The 16,173-nt window shown below is 41.3% G+C and overlaps 1 protein-coding gene across 2 annotated transcripts in view; it reads right to left on the bottom strand.

The window, feature by feature from the left end:
- SLC11A2 (solute carrier family 11 member 2) overlaps positions 1-16,173 on the bottom strand; it is a 38,381-nt gene that overhangs the window by 13,513 nt on the left and 8,695 nt on the right. For both annotated transcript variants that reach the window (XM_035002662.1, XM_035002663.1), the window contains exons 2-10: positions 8,839-8,910; positions 7,213-7,361; positions 6,110-6,235; positions 5,554-5,673; positions 4,034-4,140; positions 3,431-3,501; positions 3,256-3,323; positions 1,418-1,573; positions 601-759 (exon numbers count right to left, since the gene is read on the bottom strand). In XM_035002662.1, coding sequence (XP_034858553.1) covers positions 601-759; positions 1,418-1,573; positions 3,256-3,323; positions 3,431-3,501; positions 4,034-4,140; positions 5,554-5,673; positions 6,110-6,235; positions 7,213-7,361; positions 8,839-8,872 — 990 coding nt within the window. In that variant the 5' untranslated portion in view covers positions 8,873-8,910. The remainder of the gene's footprint in view (positions 1-600; positions 760-1,417; positions 1,574-3,255; positions 3,324-3,430; positions 3,502-4,033; positions 4,141-5,553; positions 5,674-6,109; positions 6,236-7,212; positions 7,362-8,838; positions 8,911-16,173) is intronic.

Here is a 16,173-nt window from a genome sequence, read left to right as displayed (position 1 = left end):
ATAAATAAAATCTTTAAAAAAAAAAAATTTACTGAGTTAAGAGTGTACATGGTAATATGTGATTGCTGGCTGGCTTTAAGTAATGGCAGGAAGAAAGGGCCCTTAAGAAATATGAGAGGACTCCTTAGTCAAAGCAGAGCCAGGAGTCAGAGGTCCTATAGATAGGCAATCAGGAATCAAGATGATAGAGAATTCAAAATGCAAAAGAGTATATCTTAGCCAGTTTCTGCTTTCTGTTTGTTGACTCCTCCCTACCTGTCCTCACCTCCAAATGGCAGGACTGGCAAGCAGGCTGGCAGTTGATAAACAGGAAACAAAGAGGGATGACAAAGAGCCAAAGAGACATGAAGCCACAAACACAACAGCGTAAGGCAACCTTTATTCTGAGGCAAACTCCCTTCTGAGCCAATAGCTGGGAAACATGGGTCCAGGCTTGGTTTGCCCCCAGACCCTAGACCCTGACTAGTGCAGTGATGAGGGGGCAGCCCTGAGGCTGGAGATCTGTTTTCCCTGAGCTCCAAGTCACTGTTATTTTGCCTACCCCATTCCGGCCTTCACTACCCTCACATTCACTACCACTCATGACCCTGGCTTACTCACCACCTGGTCGTTGGTTTTTTCAAAAAATGCTTCGGCAAAGACTGAGACGACAAAGACGTTGATGATGAAGGAAACAAAGAGTGCAATGCAGGATTCAATGAAAAAATACTTATTAGCTTCTCGAACTTCCTGATTATTGGCTCGGTTTACCTGTCTGGACTAGAGAGATAAACACCAGTAGTCATTTTTTGATTAGTTAGAACAAGATTCCTAGTAACATTTCATGAGTTTGGAGTTAGCTGAAAGATTTAGAGGGCAAACAACTGACCATAAGAAATGTGAGAAAACTGACTTACATCCCAGTTCATTAAGTGAGTAAGGACTTCATGACCCTCTGACAACACTGCACGTTCCCCAAACAGGAAATGATGACTAGGTACTACTGAGCTCTCAGTTATTGTGGCTAGAACCACTGACATACAAAAACAACCTGATTTTCAGTCCTAACAACCTTAATTATAAAGGTCTCTAAAATCTTCCAGGAAACTACTGTATAAGACTGACTGATAAAACCTTGGTTGGGCTCTTTACTCCTCATCTCCTCAAGGTCACTCAGTCTTTTGGGATTTAAACACAAGAGATCTGGTGTACTTTTGGACCTTCTATGAAGAATTTTAGTCCCAGTTTCTCTGTGGGGTCACTTATTTCTGGCCACCTTTGTGACAAAAACAGAGTCTGAGTGTGTAAAATTTATAAACATCCAACCGTGGAAAAACCTTTCACTCTTTTAGGGCTCTAATGCTTTTAAACTAGTGTCCCCTGCAACTAAAGGAAACATGAACTATCTGGATGACACGGATATAAGGGCCATGCTCACCTTGACTAAGGCGGAATGCAAGTACATATTGTGTGGCATGATGACCGCTCCCACGATGCCCACAGCCTGCTCAACCTGTGGGGTGTGACAGCCTGAACAGGATGGCAGGAACATGCCCTTGAGTACCTGGCTCTGGCTGGGTTTCACTGTAACATACTACACACCAACATAACAACTATTAGAATGTGAGACCAGGGGTGTAACATAGTACTAGGAAACACTCAGCATCCATTGCTCCTTACAACACTCTCTTCAACAACCACCTAGAATAATGAGGAATATAGAACCATCAGAAAACCAAGCAGTACGAGGGACTTGCTTCCAGGTCTGAGAATTCAGGACTGGGATATCCAAATATTTTACATCATATTTTAGATATACAAAGTAGATGTGTGGAGAATGTCATTTATATTCTAAAGAATTAGATGGCTGCTAAGGGCCTCATTGATATTAGCTTCACAACAACTCCTATGAGACAGACCCAAGAATATAGTCAATTCTTGGGGCGCCTGGGTGGCTCAGTCGTTATGCGTCTGCCTTTGGCTCAGGTCATGATCCCACGGTCCTGGGATCGAGCCCCGTATCAGGTTCCCTGCTCCGCGGGAAGCCTGCTTCTCCCTCTCCCACTCCCCCTGCTTGTGTTCCCTCTCTCGCTGTGTCTCTCTCTGTCAAATAAATAAATAAAATCTTAAAAAAAAAAAAAAAGAATATAGTCAATTCTTGATTATCCATACTTACGCCTCTATTCACCTATGTTTATCTAAAAATCACTTATGTTTGCCACTAATGTATGCTGAGACTCATTCATAAATACTTCTCATACATACTTTTTCCTGGTTCAGCATTTCTCTTGGAAGCCTTAGACTAATCTATTGCATAATCTACTGACAGATTAGATGTGCTTTTTTTTTTTTTAAGATTTTATTTCTTTTGGAAATGGAGAGACAGAGAGCGTGAGCAGGGGGAGGGGCAGAGGAAGAGAGAGAATCAGATCCCTGAGATCATGACCTGAGCCAAAATCAAGAGTCAGACGCTTAACCAACTGAGCCACCCAGGCGCCCCAGATTACATGTACTTTTAAAAGTTTAGCAGGCCAGGGCGCCTGGGTGGCTCAGTTGTTAAGAGTCTGCCTTCAGCTCAGGTCATGATCCCAGGGTCCTGGGATCGAGCCCCACATCAGGCTCCCTGCTCAGCGGGAAGCCTGCTTCTCCCTCTCCCACTCCCCCTGCTTGTGTTTCTGCTCTAGCTATCTCTCTGTCAAATAAATAAATAAAATCTTAAAAAAAAAAAAAAGTTTAGCCAGGCCAGTGAGCAAAAATGAGTTTATAACAACTGGACATAGAAAGCTACTATTACTGCATATAATGGTACTGATTCCTAGGAGTATCTGGGTTGGGGCACAAACCAGGAAACATCCACTATATATCCTTTATAGTTCATTAACTGTCGCAATACAGAGAAAATTCAAGCTGTTGGTATAAGCCAGGATAAGCAAAACCAGAACTCCTCCCCAAGTTAACAGCCAGGAATAACCCTGCAGCTCCCTCCCGAACCCTCTCCAAGGCTGCTCGTTGTGGGGCTAACCAACTTGGAACCAAGGAGGCTAGTCTACAAAGTCCTAAAAAATCTGTTATTTTTGACCTAGGAGACCCAGCAGGCTTTCCCAGAGACTAGTCTCTATAGATCATATTTCTTCAAAACTGGCCTAGGCTGACTTGGCTTTTTGTTAACACATGTGATACAATTAAACCATCTTAGCATTATACAGTTTTGAAAGAAAAGGCCAAAAAAATCTTTTTTGGTTATAAAAAGTAATGTAAATAACCTGCAACACTTGCCTCATATCCAAATGTGAGGGCCATAATGGTGATGAGAAAGCCAAAAAATGCTTCTAGCTTCCGTAAGCCTACAGGGGAAAATGCAACAGTGAGCTCACAGAAGGCAGACTTCTCCATCAGCCTCATGACGGAAAGTAGCTCGTTTGACTGACCCCTCCATTCCCACTCTCCTTACCATATTTGTCCAAAAAGAGAAATACGAAGGTATCTGCAATGGTGATGAGAACTCCACCCCAGAGAGGAACCCTAGGTCAGAGATAAGAAATGGAGATTAACAGGAAGAAAGGAAATGTTCAAAACACTTTCTTTCCAACAGCTTTCCGGATACACAACACTTGGAAAAGCAAGGACTCGCGGGAGAGGGGACAGTGGCAGGAAGTCAGGCCTTGGGTAGTTTAGGATCACAGCACCAACTGAATTAACTACATTCATTCAAACATTGACTGTCTACTAAGTCAGACATTTAGGATACAAAGCTGAAAAGTATGGGTCTTACCCCTCAAGGAGCTCACTCTCTAGTGGGACAAACTGATATACAAATAAATAATTGTAACACACAAGGCCACACACTGTATAACAGAGGGATGCATAACCCAACATGAGAACACAGAACATATAGAGCCTACAGCTGCTAGGAGAGAAGGTGGCTCCAGAAAGGTTCCACAGAAAAAATAATACTTAGATTGAATCTTGAAAACTGAAAATTAGTTTGATTTTTGTTTTTACATTTGCTTTGAAATCTAGCAAAATATTACTTTCTGGAGGAAAACCCCCTCACCTTCCTACAGACAGGAGATTGATGGCAATGGCTGAGCCAATAACTTCTTGCATATCTGAGCCAATGATAGCCAACTCCACCATCAGCCATAGGATAATTCGTGGGACCTAAATACCAAACAGCAGAAAGACATGGTTCTAATTAATCATTTCTAAGAACTTTCCCTATAGTTTGGAATTCACATTTGGCATTGACCCATCAACAGTCCTCCATAAGGCTTCGGTCTAGAGATGAAGAACCAGAACTGAGCTCCACCTTGCCCATCATTGCACTGTGGCCCCCACCTGGAGAAAGCAAGGGTGCTTCTGTGTGGTGGTGCCTATGGGCCAAGGTCAGGACAACAGCTAATCCTAATTTTTTTCTCTTACCTTCCACTCAATAGAGGAATGGGAATTTCCAATCATTAATTTCCACTTAATTTCCTGCCTAAAAACAATCCAAAAGTTTTAGGGGAAAATGAGGATGCTAATATGGTCAAAGTATTGTTCAGGAGAGAACAGAAAATGACCATAGAAGAAAATATCCTGACCGTGGCCAAAGAGACAAAACAAAAATGAAGAGGCTGGAGTCAACTTTAATGTAATGACAATATATAAGCAAGTGAAAAAGGACAAATATGTAAAGGGACTCAGGGCAAACTGGTTGAAATTGAGTTGCATATAACAAAATAGAAACCTAATCTGGTCAAAGAATCCAGCTGAAAGACAAATTTAGTTAATACTGGCTCACAGAGGCCAAGGGAAAAAAAAAAAAAACCTTCCAGGTATCTACTACACAAAAAAATTGTTACAAAAAAAAAACTGTTAAGATACATGAAGAGAAACTACAAGAAATTATAAATTACTAAGGTTTTTTTAAGAAGCATATAAGGGGGAAAAAAGCAGATAAGCACAGTTTTTCACAGCCAGGAAAGGAGATTAAACATTTAGGTCAAACCGAGGCAAATCATTATCTTATCTAAAGGTGAAGCTAGGTTAAAACTATCTTCCAGTCCATTCCTGCCTTAGATACCAGGAAAGGCCCAAAATGTCCAGAAAAAAGCTGTGGAAGACAATGTAACCTCCAGGGTGAGGGCAAATTGAAAAATAATTATTAACAAATCCAAAGATCCTGCCACAGAGAGTTTGCAGTAAAAGAGAAAACCTTATTTTTCAAATTGATGACAAAGTCAAACAAAAAAAGTATGTATAATAGGAATATGGATGTATGAATGAAAGAGCACTCCCACCCCTCCATGGGCTGGGCACTTGCTAGATGTCAGAAGGCAGAATGAATGGTAAATATTTACTCAATCAAACTGAATTTTTCTAAGGAAGCTTTCTGGCAAAAAGTGAATCTCAAGTTAAATTCTGAAGTAGTACAGAAATATGGGTTGGCAGCAAGAAGGGCTATGGAGTTTCCCCTAGAACTCATCCACAGGGCACTGACCACCAAGTCCTCCACTATTTCAGTATACCACGAGGCCAGCACGTTCCACCAAACACACAGGTTCCTCTGAGATGAGTGACAAACAGGCTCACCTTGGGATATTGACGGTGACACACTTCAGCAAGATGCAACCCCGTGACCACTCCCAGTCTGGCTGCAAGGCGCTGGAGCAGAAGCCCCACGACGGTGGCCAACAGAAGAACCCAGAGCAACTAGAGAAGAACAAAATCCCATCATAACACTTACTACACAACTGGAGTGTTTTCGTTTGGTTGTTCGGTAATGTGAATGAGAAATACTACATTCAGGAACGAGCCCAGGTCAGGAATCAAATAACCTGAGTTCTGTTTCAGGTTCTACACATAACCTGTTAGGTCACCTCAGACCTTTCTGAGCCTTAGTTTCTCCCTTGTTCAAGGAACACTATGTGGAGTGGATAAAATAAAATAAATATTAAAGCTAACTACGTGTATAAAATAAATTTTAAAAACCAGATGGCAAAGTACTTTTCACCTAAGTGTCACTGCCAATGAAGTGTCTGCATATAACCGCCAAGGCTGATGATATCCAACAGGCAGAGCAGGGGGAAAGGATGTGAGAGTGTACTGTGCGTTTTTAAAAGGGACAGGGGTAGGACTAGATGTTCACCTTAAAGCCAGCCACTGCTCCAGACTGCAAATCAGATTCGATGTTTCCTGGATCCAAGTAGGCAATGCTCATAAGAAAACCGGGTCCCGTGAAAGCCCAGAGTTTACGAAAGCTAAAACAAGAATACTATACAAGAGAGGAAGAGATCAAACTAATTATCACCTCCAAACTACTGATCTAATTTATGTTATTTTTTTTTTTAGATTTTATTTATTTATTTGACACAGAGAGAGGAAGGGGAGAGAGCAAGCACAAGCAGGGAGAGTGGCAGGCAGAGGGAGAAGCAGGCTTCCGCCGAGCAAGGAGCCCGATGCGGGGCTGGATCCCAGGACTCTGGGATCATGACCTGAGCTGAAGGCAGCCGCTTAACTGACTGAGCCACCCAGGTGCCTCCTATCTGTTATTTTATCACATATAAAGCAACAATATCAGCTTTACAAGAACAAAGGATTTAGGATGTTGAATATTGGGTGTGTCCAAGTTCAATGTCCATCTTACCCACTTTTTTTTTTTTTTTTTAAGATTTTAGTTATTTATTTGTCAGAGAGAAAGCATAGCAGGGGGACAGCAGGCAGAGTGAGAGGGAGAAGCAGGCTCGCTGAGCAGGGAGCCCAACTCGGGGCTTGATCCCAGGACCTTGGGATCATGACCTGAGCCAAAGGCAGACGCTTAACTGAATGAGCCACCCAGGCACTCCCATCTTACCCACTTCTTATCAATAAACTGGCCACTTCTCTGTCCAAATAGGAACCATTCCCTTACCTGCTCTTTCCATCAATCAGCCTCTCATTCTAAAACCTAAGTAACAGTATGAGTACCCTTGTGCCCAATCACTACCCAAAAGGGTCAAAAGCCATGGTAAAAAAAGAACATGAAATTCATACTTACTAGATCAAAAAATAATCACTAGTACAATGTGGCAACTGTTTTCAAGGCCCTCATTTTCCTGAACAGCTACTGTAAACAGTTACTCTGATTACAAAAGTCTTCAGAGACTGCTTGCCCAAATTAGATCTGAGGCTGCTGATCTTAAGTTGTCCAGCAGACTTTTCACTCCTAAGTCTTCCCTAAATAATGTTTTCCTCCAAGGATTTGTCACTAACCTCCTCCTCAGGAATGGTGATCTTCTCATCAAAGTAGGTGGTAAAGGGCTCCTGTGAGTGCTCAGTGGACTGGGGCAGAGATGAGGTACTATAGGCAGGGTTGAGGGTACCAAAACTGGGAGAGTCCCCATGGTCTCCAGAAACATCATCTAAATTAACAGGTTTGAGAAGAAATTAAAAAAAAACAAAATATACCAACAACTTGTCCTTAGTAACGTTTAAATTAAATCTTTTTAATACCTAAATGCACAAGACCAACCTGGCTCTACTCGATTTATTTCTAATATTTTATTTTCACCTATATTTTTAATAAATTAATTCTTACCTAGGCAATATATTCACATGGATGGAAATTCAGGAAATAAAAAAAGCTTATGGTAAAAAAGCTCCCTCTCACCCCTCCTCCCCAGCCACTTTGCTCTAGATCAGTTTTAATGCTCATCTCACAATGGTTTTCCTACTTTCATACTTCTATATACCCAGTTGGCAATTTTTAGAACCATTTCATTTTCTTCTAAAAACACTGATGCCTAGGGCTCAAAATATAACATTCCCCGACTAGCCACGCTGGTAACCTAAAATCCTAACTTTTCGAAGAACAGAACTAAGTCCGTCTAGGGGGTTACTACCCTCCTCCGCCCCCACCCCCATCCATTATTTGGTAGGACTTAGCCAAAGAATCGTCCTTGGACATTATATCTCTGTCAGGCTTCTCAAAAAATGTGGAAGTTGACAAATCCTGCCATGGTTAGGCTAAAATCTGAAGCTGCAGGGAAACCCCCAAACAGGAACCCTTTGCCTCCTGACTAAGGCCTGCAATGAAGAGCTTCGGGTCACGGGGTGTGGGCACCCTTGTGACAGGAGGGCTCATCTTAGACTGCTTATGAATGTTTCCAAGTCCTGCATTTTGCAGGTAATCTTAAATGCTGGGAAGGGGAGGGTCTGAGAGAAAAGGGCTAATCTGCCAGAAGGATACAAAGCCCAGTTTGGTAGCCATCAAACGGCAATTTCAAAACACAGAGCTCTAATGTCAGGGTTTCCAAGAAATCCTTGCAACACCCAACTAGAAAAACAAAAGCTTTCTTTCTATAGGAACTGTGAAATGGCCCTGAATTGATGAGGAAATTTAAAGAAAAGGAATGAAAATTCTAAAGGGGAAATTTAGAATTAGAAAGAATTAGTCAGAACACTCCAGAAGCTCTAATGGAATACAAAGTTTAATGCACTTGCTCGGTATTTTACTGCTCCTTAATGTAAGTATCTGCAGTGCTGTGAAAAGCCAAAGCATTCTAAAGGTTTTTATGCCAGGCCTGTGATGAATACTTGCCCTTGCAAGCATTACTGCTACAGAAACCAAACTTGCAGCTCATCTTGGCTCATCTCAGAATTGGAAATAAGATATGAGACAGATATTTATGATTATCATTTACAGCCTAAATTACTAGATGGTGACTGGATTGGACCTGATTGGAGCAGGTCTCTATGATGACACTCTTAGCTAGGGAAGAGGATTTATGGACAATTTTGGTTGTAATAGATGACAAGAAGGAAAATATGGTCAATTTCTATTACCGATTTAAACCTAATTCCTAGTAAAAATCAGACAATAACACAGCTGTAAATTACCATCTGGCATCTTCTGTTCAGGACTCAACACCATGGTGGATGCCTGAGTGTCCAAGTCCTTAGAATAGGATTCTGGAAAGGAGAAAAGGGAGACAGGAAACAGCACGAATAAACTAACAAGTTCAGAACCAGCATTTTGTTACTCTAGACAACTGACCCCATACTAGATGAAAAGAATAATTCTTCTACTAAATTAAAGAACCTTGAAAATAATTACAATTTTCAGAGTATGATTAAGAGATATTTAATAAAAATTAAAAAGTCTTAATCACTTTTTGCTAGCAAGACTTGAAAACCAAACTGAAGCAAAAGATATTTCAAGGAAGTAGGCAAGTACTTTTTAATAAGCATCCACAAAGAGGCTGCTAAGCAATCCCCCAGTCTCTGCCTTTGCTTCCAGATTAACTCAAATAGTCTTCTTTTTAAGATTTTATTTATTTATTTAAGAGAGAGACACAGCGAGAGAGGGAACACAAGCAGGGCGAGTGGGAGAGGGAGAAGCAGGCTTCCCACTGAGCAGGGAGCCCAATGCGGGGCTTGATCCCAGGACCCTGGGACCATGACCCGAGCCGAAGGCGGACGCTTAACGACTGAGCCACCCAGGTGCCCCAAAACCAGATGGATTTCCCCCAACTTCCACAAGTTTTTAAGGACAAAGATCTATGACTCTTTTTGATCTAAGAAACAATTTAAACTGGGCGCCTGGGTGGCTCAGTTGGTTAAGCGACTGCCTTTGGCTCAGGTCATGATCCTGGAGTCCCTGGATCGAGTCCCGCATCGGGCTCCCTGCTCAGCAGGGAGTCTGCTTCTCCCTCTGACCCTCCCCCTCTCATGTGCTCTCTCTCATTCTCTCTCTTTCAAATAAATAAATAAAATCTTAAAAAAAAAAAAAAGAAACAATTTAAACTCACGATTCAATTTTCTGGAAAGGGGGGAGAATAGCACCTCACCACCATACTAGTCGTGGAGGGCCATTATTTCCCAGCCTCCTATTTCCCTGAGGATAGAGAGACTTCCCCTATAACGTTTCTCATTCCCCAACCCTTCAACAACCAAAAGAAACTCATTGCCATGGCTCTCCCTTCCTGGGCACTCAGGGAGAGATGAGGCACCACGAGGACTAGGCATAGTCTGCAGGATGCCAGCACTTCTCTCCATCACACAAGGGAGTTAATGATGAGGGGTTGTCCCAGAGGTCTAGCGCCCTGATAGGTTAAGTTTAACTGGGGAGGAGGAGGAGGATGGTCATAAGCCCATTTGGCCACAGATCTATGGAATATTCTCCAGTCAACCCCACCAATAAGGCTGACTTTTTTTACATTTCAATCTACTGATTAAGGAATCTATTTCTCAGTTGATTTCAAATTTAGAAGGAGAAAGACGAGGTACTATTTGTTAGCCCCAACCCCTACTTAAATCCCACTAAAAACGATCCTACTGAAAAGGTTATAAAGCCTCTCCTTAGGTATCTTTTACTGAAAAGTCTTTCTCTCTTCTCCCTCGTTCCTATCTGAACATTCTTGTACTTTCTTTTCTTAGATGATCTACCAATATATTCTGTACTTGTTTTAAAGAATTCAGAGCTGAAGGGTTCTAGGTTTCATCCATCTTCCCAGATGAAAACATACCACCACTTGCTAATTTGGAAAACATAATCTTTTACCTCTATAATCACCAATATCAAGTATTTTGTTACAGTGGACAACTAGCCATGTCCCTCCTATCAGGTTTTAAGCCACTAGATGGCTAACACCAGCCAGTAGATGCCAGTAATACTGACTACATTCAAACCCTCTTTAGCACCTTATCTGAATGGGATTTACATATCTGACCACTGAGACTAGCCCTAGACACTTGGATTCCAATCACAGCTCAGCCCCTTGGCCCCACCCAGAGCTTTTATCCTTTTATTTTACATATAATTTTAAGAAGCCAGGTTATAAGGTTATCCTAACCCATAATAAATTAGACACCACAAATCAGCTCTGGGACTTTAACTCTTACAGGAAAAGGTCTCGGACCACTTAATATGAGGCAAAGAGCCCTTCTTTATACTTTAATCAACTCTGAGAACATTATTATTGTTGTTGTTAAAAATAATGTTATTAATATTTTATTATTATTAATTATATTATTATTAAGAATAACTCAAGTTGGGGCGCCTGGGTGGCTCCGTCGTTAAGCGTCTGCCTTTGGCTCAGGTCACGATCCTAGGGTCCTGGGATCGAGCCCCACATCAGGCTCCCTGGTCGGCGGGAAGCCTGCTTCTCCCTCTCCCACTCCCCCTGCTTGTGTTCCCTCTCCTGCTGTGTCTCTCTCTGTCAAATAAATAAATAAAATATTAAAAAAAAAAAAAAAAGAATAACTCAGGTTTCTTCTAATGTGGCCCTACTCACCAAGAACTGACTAAATTAGATTACTTTTGCAGTGATGATTGATATCCTGTGTAAGTCACAGAAGTGTTTAATGCATCTGAGGAAATTTCCTACCCAAAATAAGCTTTTAACAATTGAGATAGTAGTGTGTTTTCCCCTGAGCCTGTAGTCTATAAAGGTGATAGTTAGGGGTGCCTGGGTGGCTCAGTCGGTTAAGCTCTGCCTTCGGCTCAGGTCATGATCTCCAGGTCCTGGGATGGAGTCCTACATCGCATCACACTCCCTGCTCAGTGGGGAATCTGCTTCTCCCTCTGCCTCCCCCCACTTGTGTTCATGCTCTCGCTCTCTCTCAAATAAATAAAATCTTTTTTTTTAAAAAAAGGTTATAGGGCGCCTGGGTGGCTCAGTCAGTTAGGCGTCTGCCTTCGGCTCAGGTCGTGATCCCGGAGTCCTGGAATCGAGTCCCGCGTCAGGCTCCCTGTTCGGTGGGAGGCCTGCTTCTCCTTCTCCCTCTCCCACTCCCCCTGCTTGTGTTCCCTTTCTCGCTGTGTCTCTCTCTGTCAAATAAATCAATAAAATCTTTAAAAAAAATAAAATAAAATAAAAAATAAAAAAAAGGTTATAGTTAAATAATTTTAGGCAGAAATATTTCATGATAAAATTTTAAACAATTATTTTTAGTATCCTAAGGGATTATTTCTATATTAGTTACATACAGAGCTAATAAATACAAGAAGTCTGGTCTTCTCTGAAATCTCAAGAATGTATTATTCCAAGAAAGAAAAAACGATTCTAGATTCCAACTTTCTCATCAAAACTTTTAGTCAGCAAACTATAAGCTCTATTGCTTCCAGTGCCTACAGAACATAATTAGGGCAGGAAACAGAGTGGGTCAGTTATACCTGGTGAGCTGCACAGTATTTAATCTCCTTGAAAACTTAAGACCCATACAGAAGCAGTTAATATTAAAACAGTTTTGCTCTCTAGGACCATACCACCAGGTTGTTTCAGTCATTTAACTACATTAATGAAAAGATCAAGTTGAAATACAAGCAACCAGAATCAATCCAGCAATACTTTGATAATTATCAGTAATATAGGTTTTATATTCTAGTTCACCCTCAACCATAAAGTGTCACCTTCTTCCAAATCCAGTAAGTTTCCTCCTGTCAAACAGCAGTCAACAACAGAAAAAATGGCACTCTTGGTTAAATGTAATATAACTATTTTATCCCATTCCTTACCAAAAGTTGTTAAGAATGGGGGTGCCTGGGTGGCTCAGCCGGTTAAGTGTCCAACTCAGGGTCGTAAGATCAAGCCCCACGTCGCCCAGTGTGGAGCCTCCTTAAGATTCTCTCTCTCCCTCTGCTCTTCCTTCCCCCCCACCCAAAAAAGGTTGTAAGAATGTTTTACAAGTGGAGTGCCTGGCTGGCTCAGTCAGTAGAGCCCGTGACTCTTGATTTCAGGGTCAGGAGTCCAAGCCCCACACTGGGCGTAGAGATTACTTAAAAAAAAAAAAAAAAAAAAAAAAGTTTTACAAGATAAAAAGACTAATAAAATTACACTTTTTGTCTAAAATGCCAGAAGTGCACATACCCTTTGGCCCAGCAATTCTAAGAATGGATCTTAAAGAAATACTCACACAAGGAAGTATGTGCAAGGAAGTTTCCCGTAACATTGTTTGTGGTATCAAAAGACTAAAAACAACCTAGATATTAGTCGAGGACTGGTTAAATAAACTATGTACATTTACAGGATGGAATGCCATGCAGCTATTTTAATAAAGCAAATCTAAATGTACTGATAGGAAACAACAAGATATGTTTTCAAGTAAAAAACCCACTGTATAGAATGGTGTGCAATCATTTATGTCAAGAAAAAAAGAGAGATAATCCATCCTTGTACATGTATGGACTACCCCCCGGGGACATGCCAAAAACTGCTAATGCTGTCCCCAAGATGAAGGAGTGGGGGAGCACAAACGAGGTCAGATGAAGGGAAGACCTCTCACTGAATATACACTGTATACCATTTTGCACTTAAAAATTTTTTTTGTCATGTATTGTATTATTTATTTTTTAAAAATATAAAGGTCATATGGATTCACTCAGCTTTTGAACAAACACTTTCAGGATGTGTAGTTGAACTCTGTCTGACAAAACTTCGGTCGTGGATAATCAGAGATCTGTACCTATCCAGCTGGCAGGCACACACTGTCATAAGCTTAACTTACTACTACTTTGTCTTAGTGCCCAAACAGCCATGCTCTGAAATTATGAACTAGGAGTTTCACTTGAATGCAAAAAATTAGAGGCCACGTCATCAGGAAAGAGTTTCCTGACTCCTTAATTTTGGTATCCCCCCAAACACATACTAGCTTTAATCGATTCTGAACATCTAATTAACATGAATTCATGTATTCTGTTAACATTCACAAGAACTCGAGAAGAACAATTTTTTTAAGAACAATTTAGATAGGGGCATCTTGGTGACTCGGTCGGTTGGGCATCTGTCTTAGGCTCAGGTCATGATCCCAGAGTCCTGGGATGGAGCCCCATGTCGGGCTCCCTGCTCAGCGGGGAGCCTGTTTCTCCCTCTCCCTCTGCCACCCCCCCTGCTTGTACTCTTTCACTCTTGCTCTCTCTCTCTCTCAAAAAAAGAAAGAACTTAGATAGCCCAAATTGGTCTTATTTTTTTTTTAAAGATTTTTTTATTTATTCATGAGAGACAGAAAGAGAGAGAGGCAGAGGCAGAGGAGAAGCAGGCCCCCCCACAGAGCAAGGAGCCCGATGAGATACTCAATCCCAGAACCCTGGGATCATGACCTGAGCTGAAGGCAGATGCTTAACCGACTGAGCCACCCAGGCGTCCCCCAAATCTGTTTTAAAATTTGCCCCTAAGAAAGTCTGAAATACCGAATACTAAAAAACATATAACTTAACTGTTTTCCCCCTACGGTTAAAAAAAAAGTTTGAATTTGAAATACTTCTTATAAAATTCCCCTATAGAGAACAAAGGTCCTCAAAATTATTTCACTGATTTCAGAGCTGTGTTTAACATTGCAAAGGTCTCCCTAAAATTAATTATAAGGTTTAAAGAGGAATGTTTTTGAACAGTCCTCTAATTCATCCCCTCTTTTTACCTCTGCTTCCCTATATAAATAAAATCAAAGGAAGCATTAAAGTAGGAAAAGAACTCTCATAGAGGGAACCAGAAGTGTTTGCATGGTAACAACTGGTTAAATAAATGTGAACAGGAATGTTTAAGTTGACTGGCAAAATTCACAGCAAGGTAGTCAGGGGTCTCTCTTGCGAAACAGGGAAGAACCAAACACCTCCACCCCGATTTAGACCCGGCTGCCCCAAAACCTCCACCAAAGCCCATGTAAGGAGCTAAGTCCTTAAACACTGACCAAAAACTGTTCTCTGGGAAAAAAATAAAATAGAGATTATAATAAATTAAATAAAATAAAGTTGACTGGCAAAGCCACCTCTTCTCCCTCTTGGTGCTTCCCTCAGCCAATTTATCAGTGCCAGCAACATGCTTGTGACACAGTCAAAACTGCCAAATGCAGAGATGTAGGCTTTAGAAAGTGATATCCGAGTTGTTTATTTGAGAATAACACGGAGCTGTGATAAAAAGAAAAATTCCATTTGTCCTGAAGAAAATGTAAAAATTTCCAGATCCTTCTAAAATCCTTTTCCCTAAAAGTCTCCTTTATGGCTAAAGTACTTGATATTTCTATTAAACCTTTATTATTAATCTAACACCTATGTCGTATAAGATGATGTTCTTCATGAAAGTAAAGCTCCTATCCTGGATGACCGGGAGTCAACAAAACTCTAAATTATTCAAGTGGTTTGAATAGAGCTAATTGTTTTCTGAACCCTAAGTATTTTAATAAGGAAAATTACTAGCCACTTTTTTTTTTTTTTTTTTTTTTAATAAGAGATTATTGGGCGCCCGGGTGGCTCAGTCGTTAAGCGTCTGCCTTCGGCTCAGGTCATGATCCCAGAGTCCTGGGATCGAGTCCCACATCGGGCTCCCTGCTCAGCGGGAAGCCTGCTTCTCCCTCTCCCACTCCCCCTGCTTGTGTTCCTGCTCTCACTGTCTCTGTCAAATAAATAAATAAAATCTTAAAAAAAAAAAAGAGAGAGATTATTGCTTTCTGTTTTCCATTCCAGGTCAACAAAAAAGTACCATTTTCTGAGTCATTCCATTGAGGATGTCAATCTCATTAGTTCCAAAACTCAATTTGCCCCCACTGGGAATGAGGGGGAAAGAAACAGCTTAGAAAAGCCATGTGAACCATTACTAGTAATGGAATTGAAATGGTAATCAAAACTCCCAACAAACAAAAGTCCAGGACCAGATGGCTTCACAAGTGAATTCTACCAAACATTTAAAGAACAGTTAATACTGGGGCGCCTGGGTGGCTCAGATGGTTAAGCGTCTGCCTTCGGCTCAGGTCATGATCCCGGGGTCCTGGGATCGAGTCCCGCATCGGGCTCCCTGCTAGGCGGGGAGCCTGCTTCTCTCCCTCTGCCTCTGTCTCTCTCTCTCTCTCTCTGACTTTCATGAATTAAAAAAAAAAGAACAGTTAATACCTAGTTCTCTCAAACTATTCCAAAATATAGAAGAGAAAGGAAAACTTCTAATTTCATTCTACAAGGTCAGCATAACCCTACAATACCAAAACCAAAGATACTACAAAACAAAACACTTCAGGGGCACCTGGGCTCAGTCAGCTAAGCATCCAGCTCTTGATTTCAGCTCAGGTCAAGATCTCAGGGTCATGAGATCAAGCCCCATGTTGGGCTCTGTGCTCAGCGGGGAGTCTGCATGAGATTCTCAATATCTCCCTCTCCCTCTGCCCCTACCCTGACCCACTCTCTCTTTCTCAAATAAATCTTGAAAGAAAGAAAGAAAGAAAGAAAGAAAGAAAGAAAGAAAGAAAGAA

This window comes from Mirounga leonina, unplaced genomic scaffold (genome assembly GCF_011800145.1).
Source record: "Mirounga leonina isolate KUSES-001 unplaced genomic scaffold, KU_Mleo_1.0 Mir_126, whole genome shotgun sequence".
NCBI lineage: Eukaryota > Metazoa > Chordata > Mammalia > Carnivora > Phocidae > Mirounga > Mirounga leonina.
This window is presented reverse-complemented; position numbering and strand designations above follow the sequence as displayed.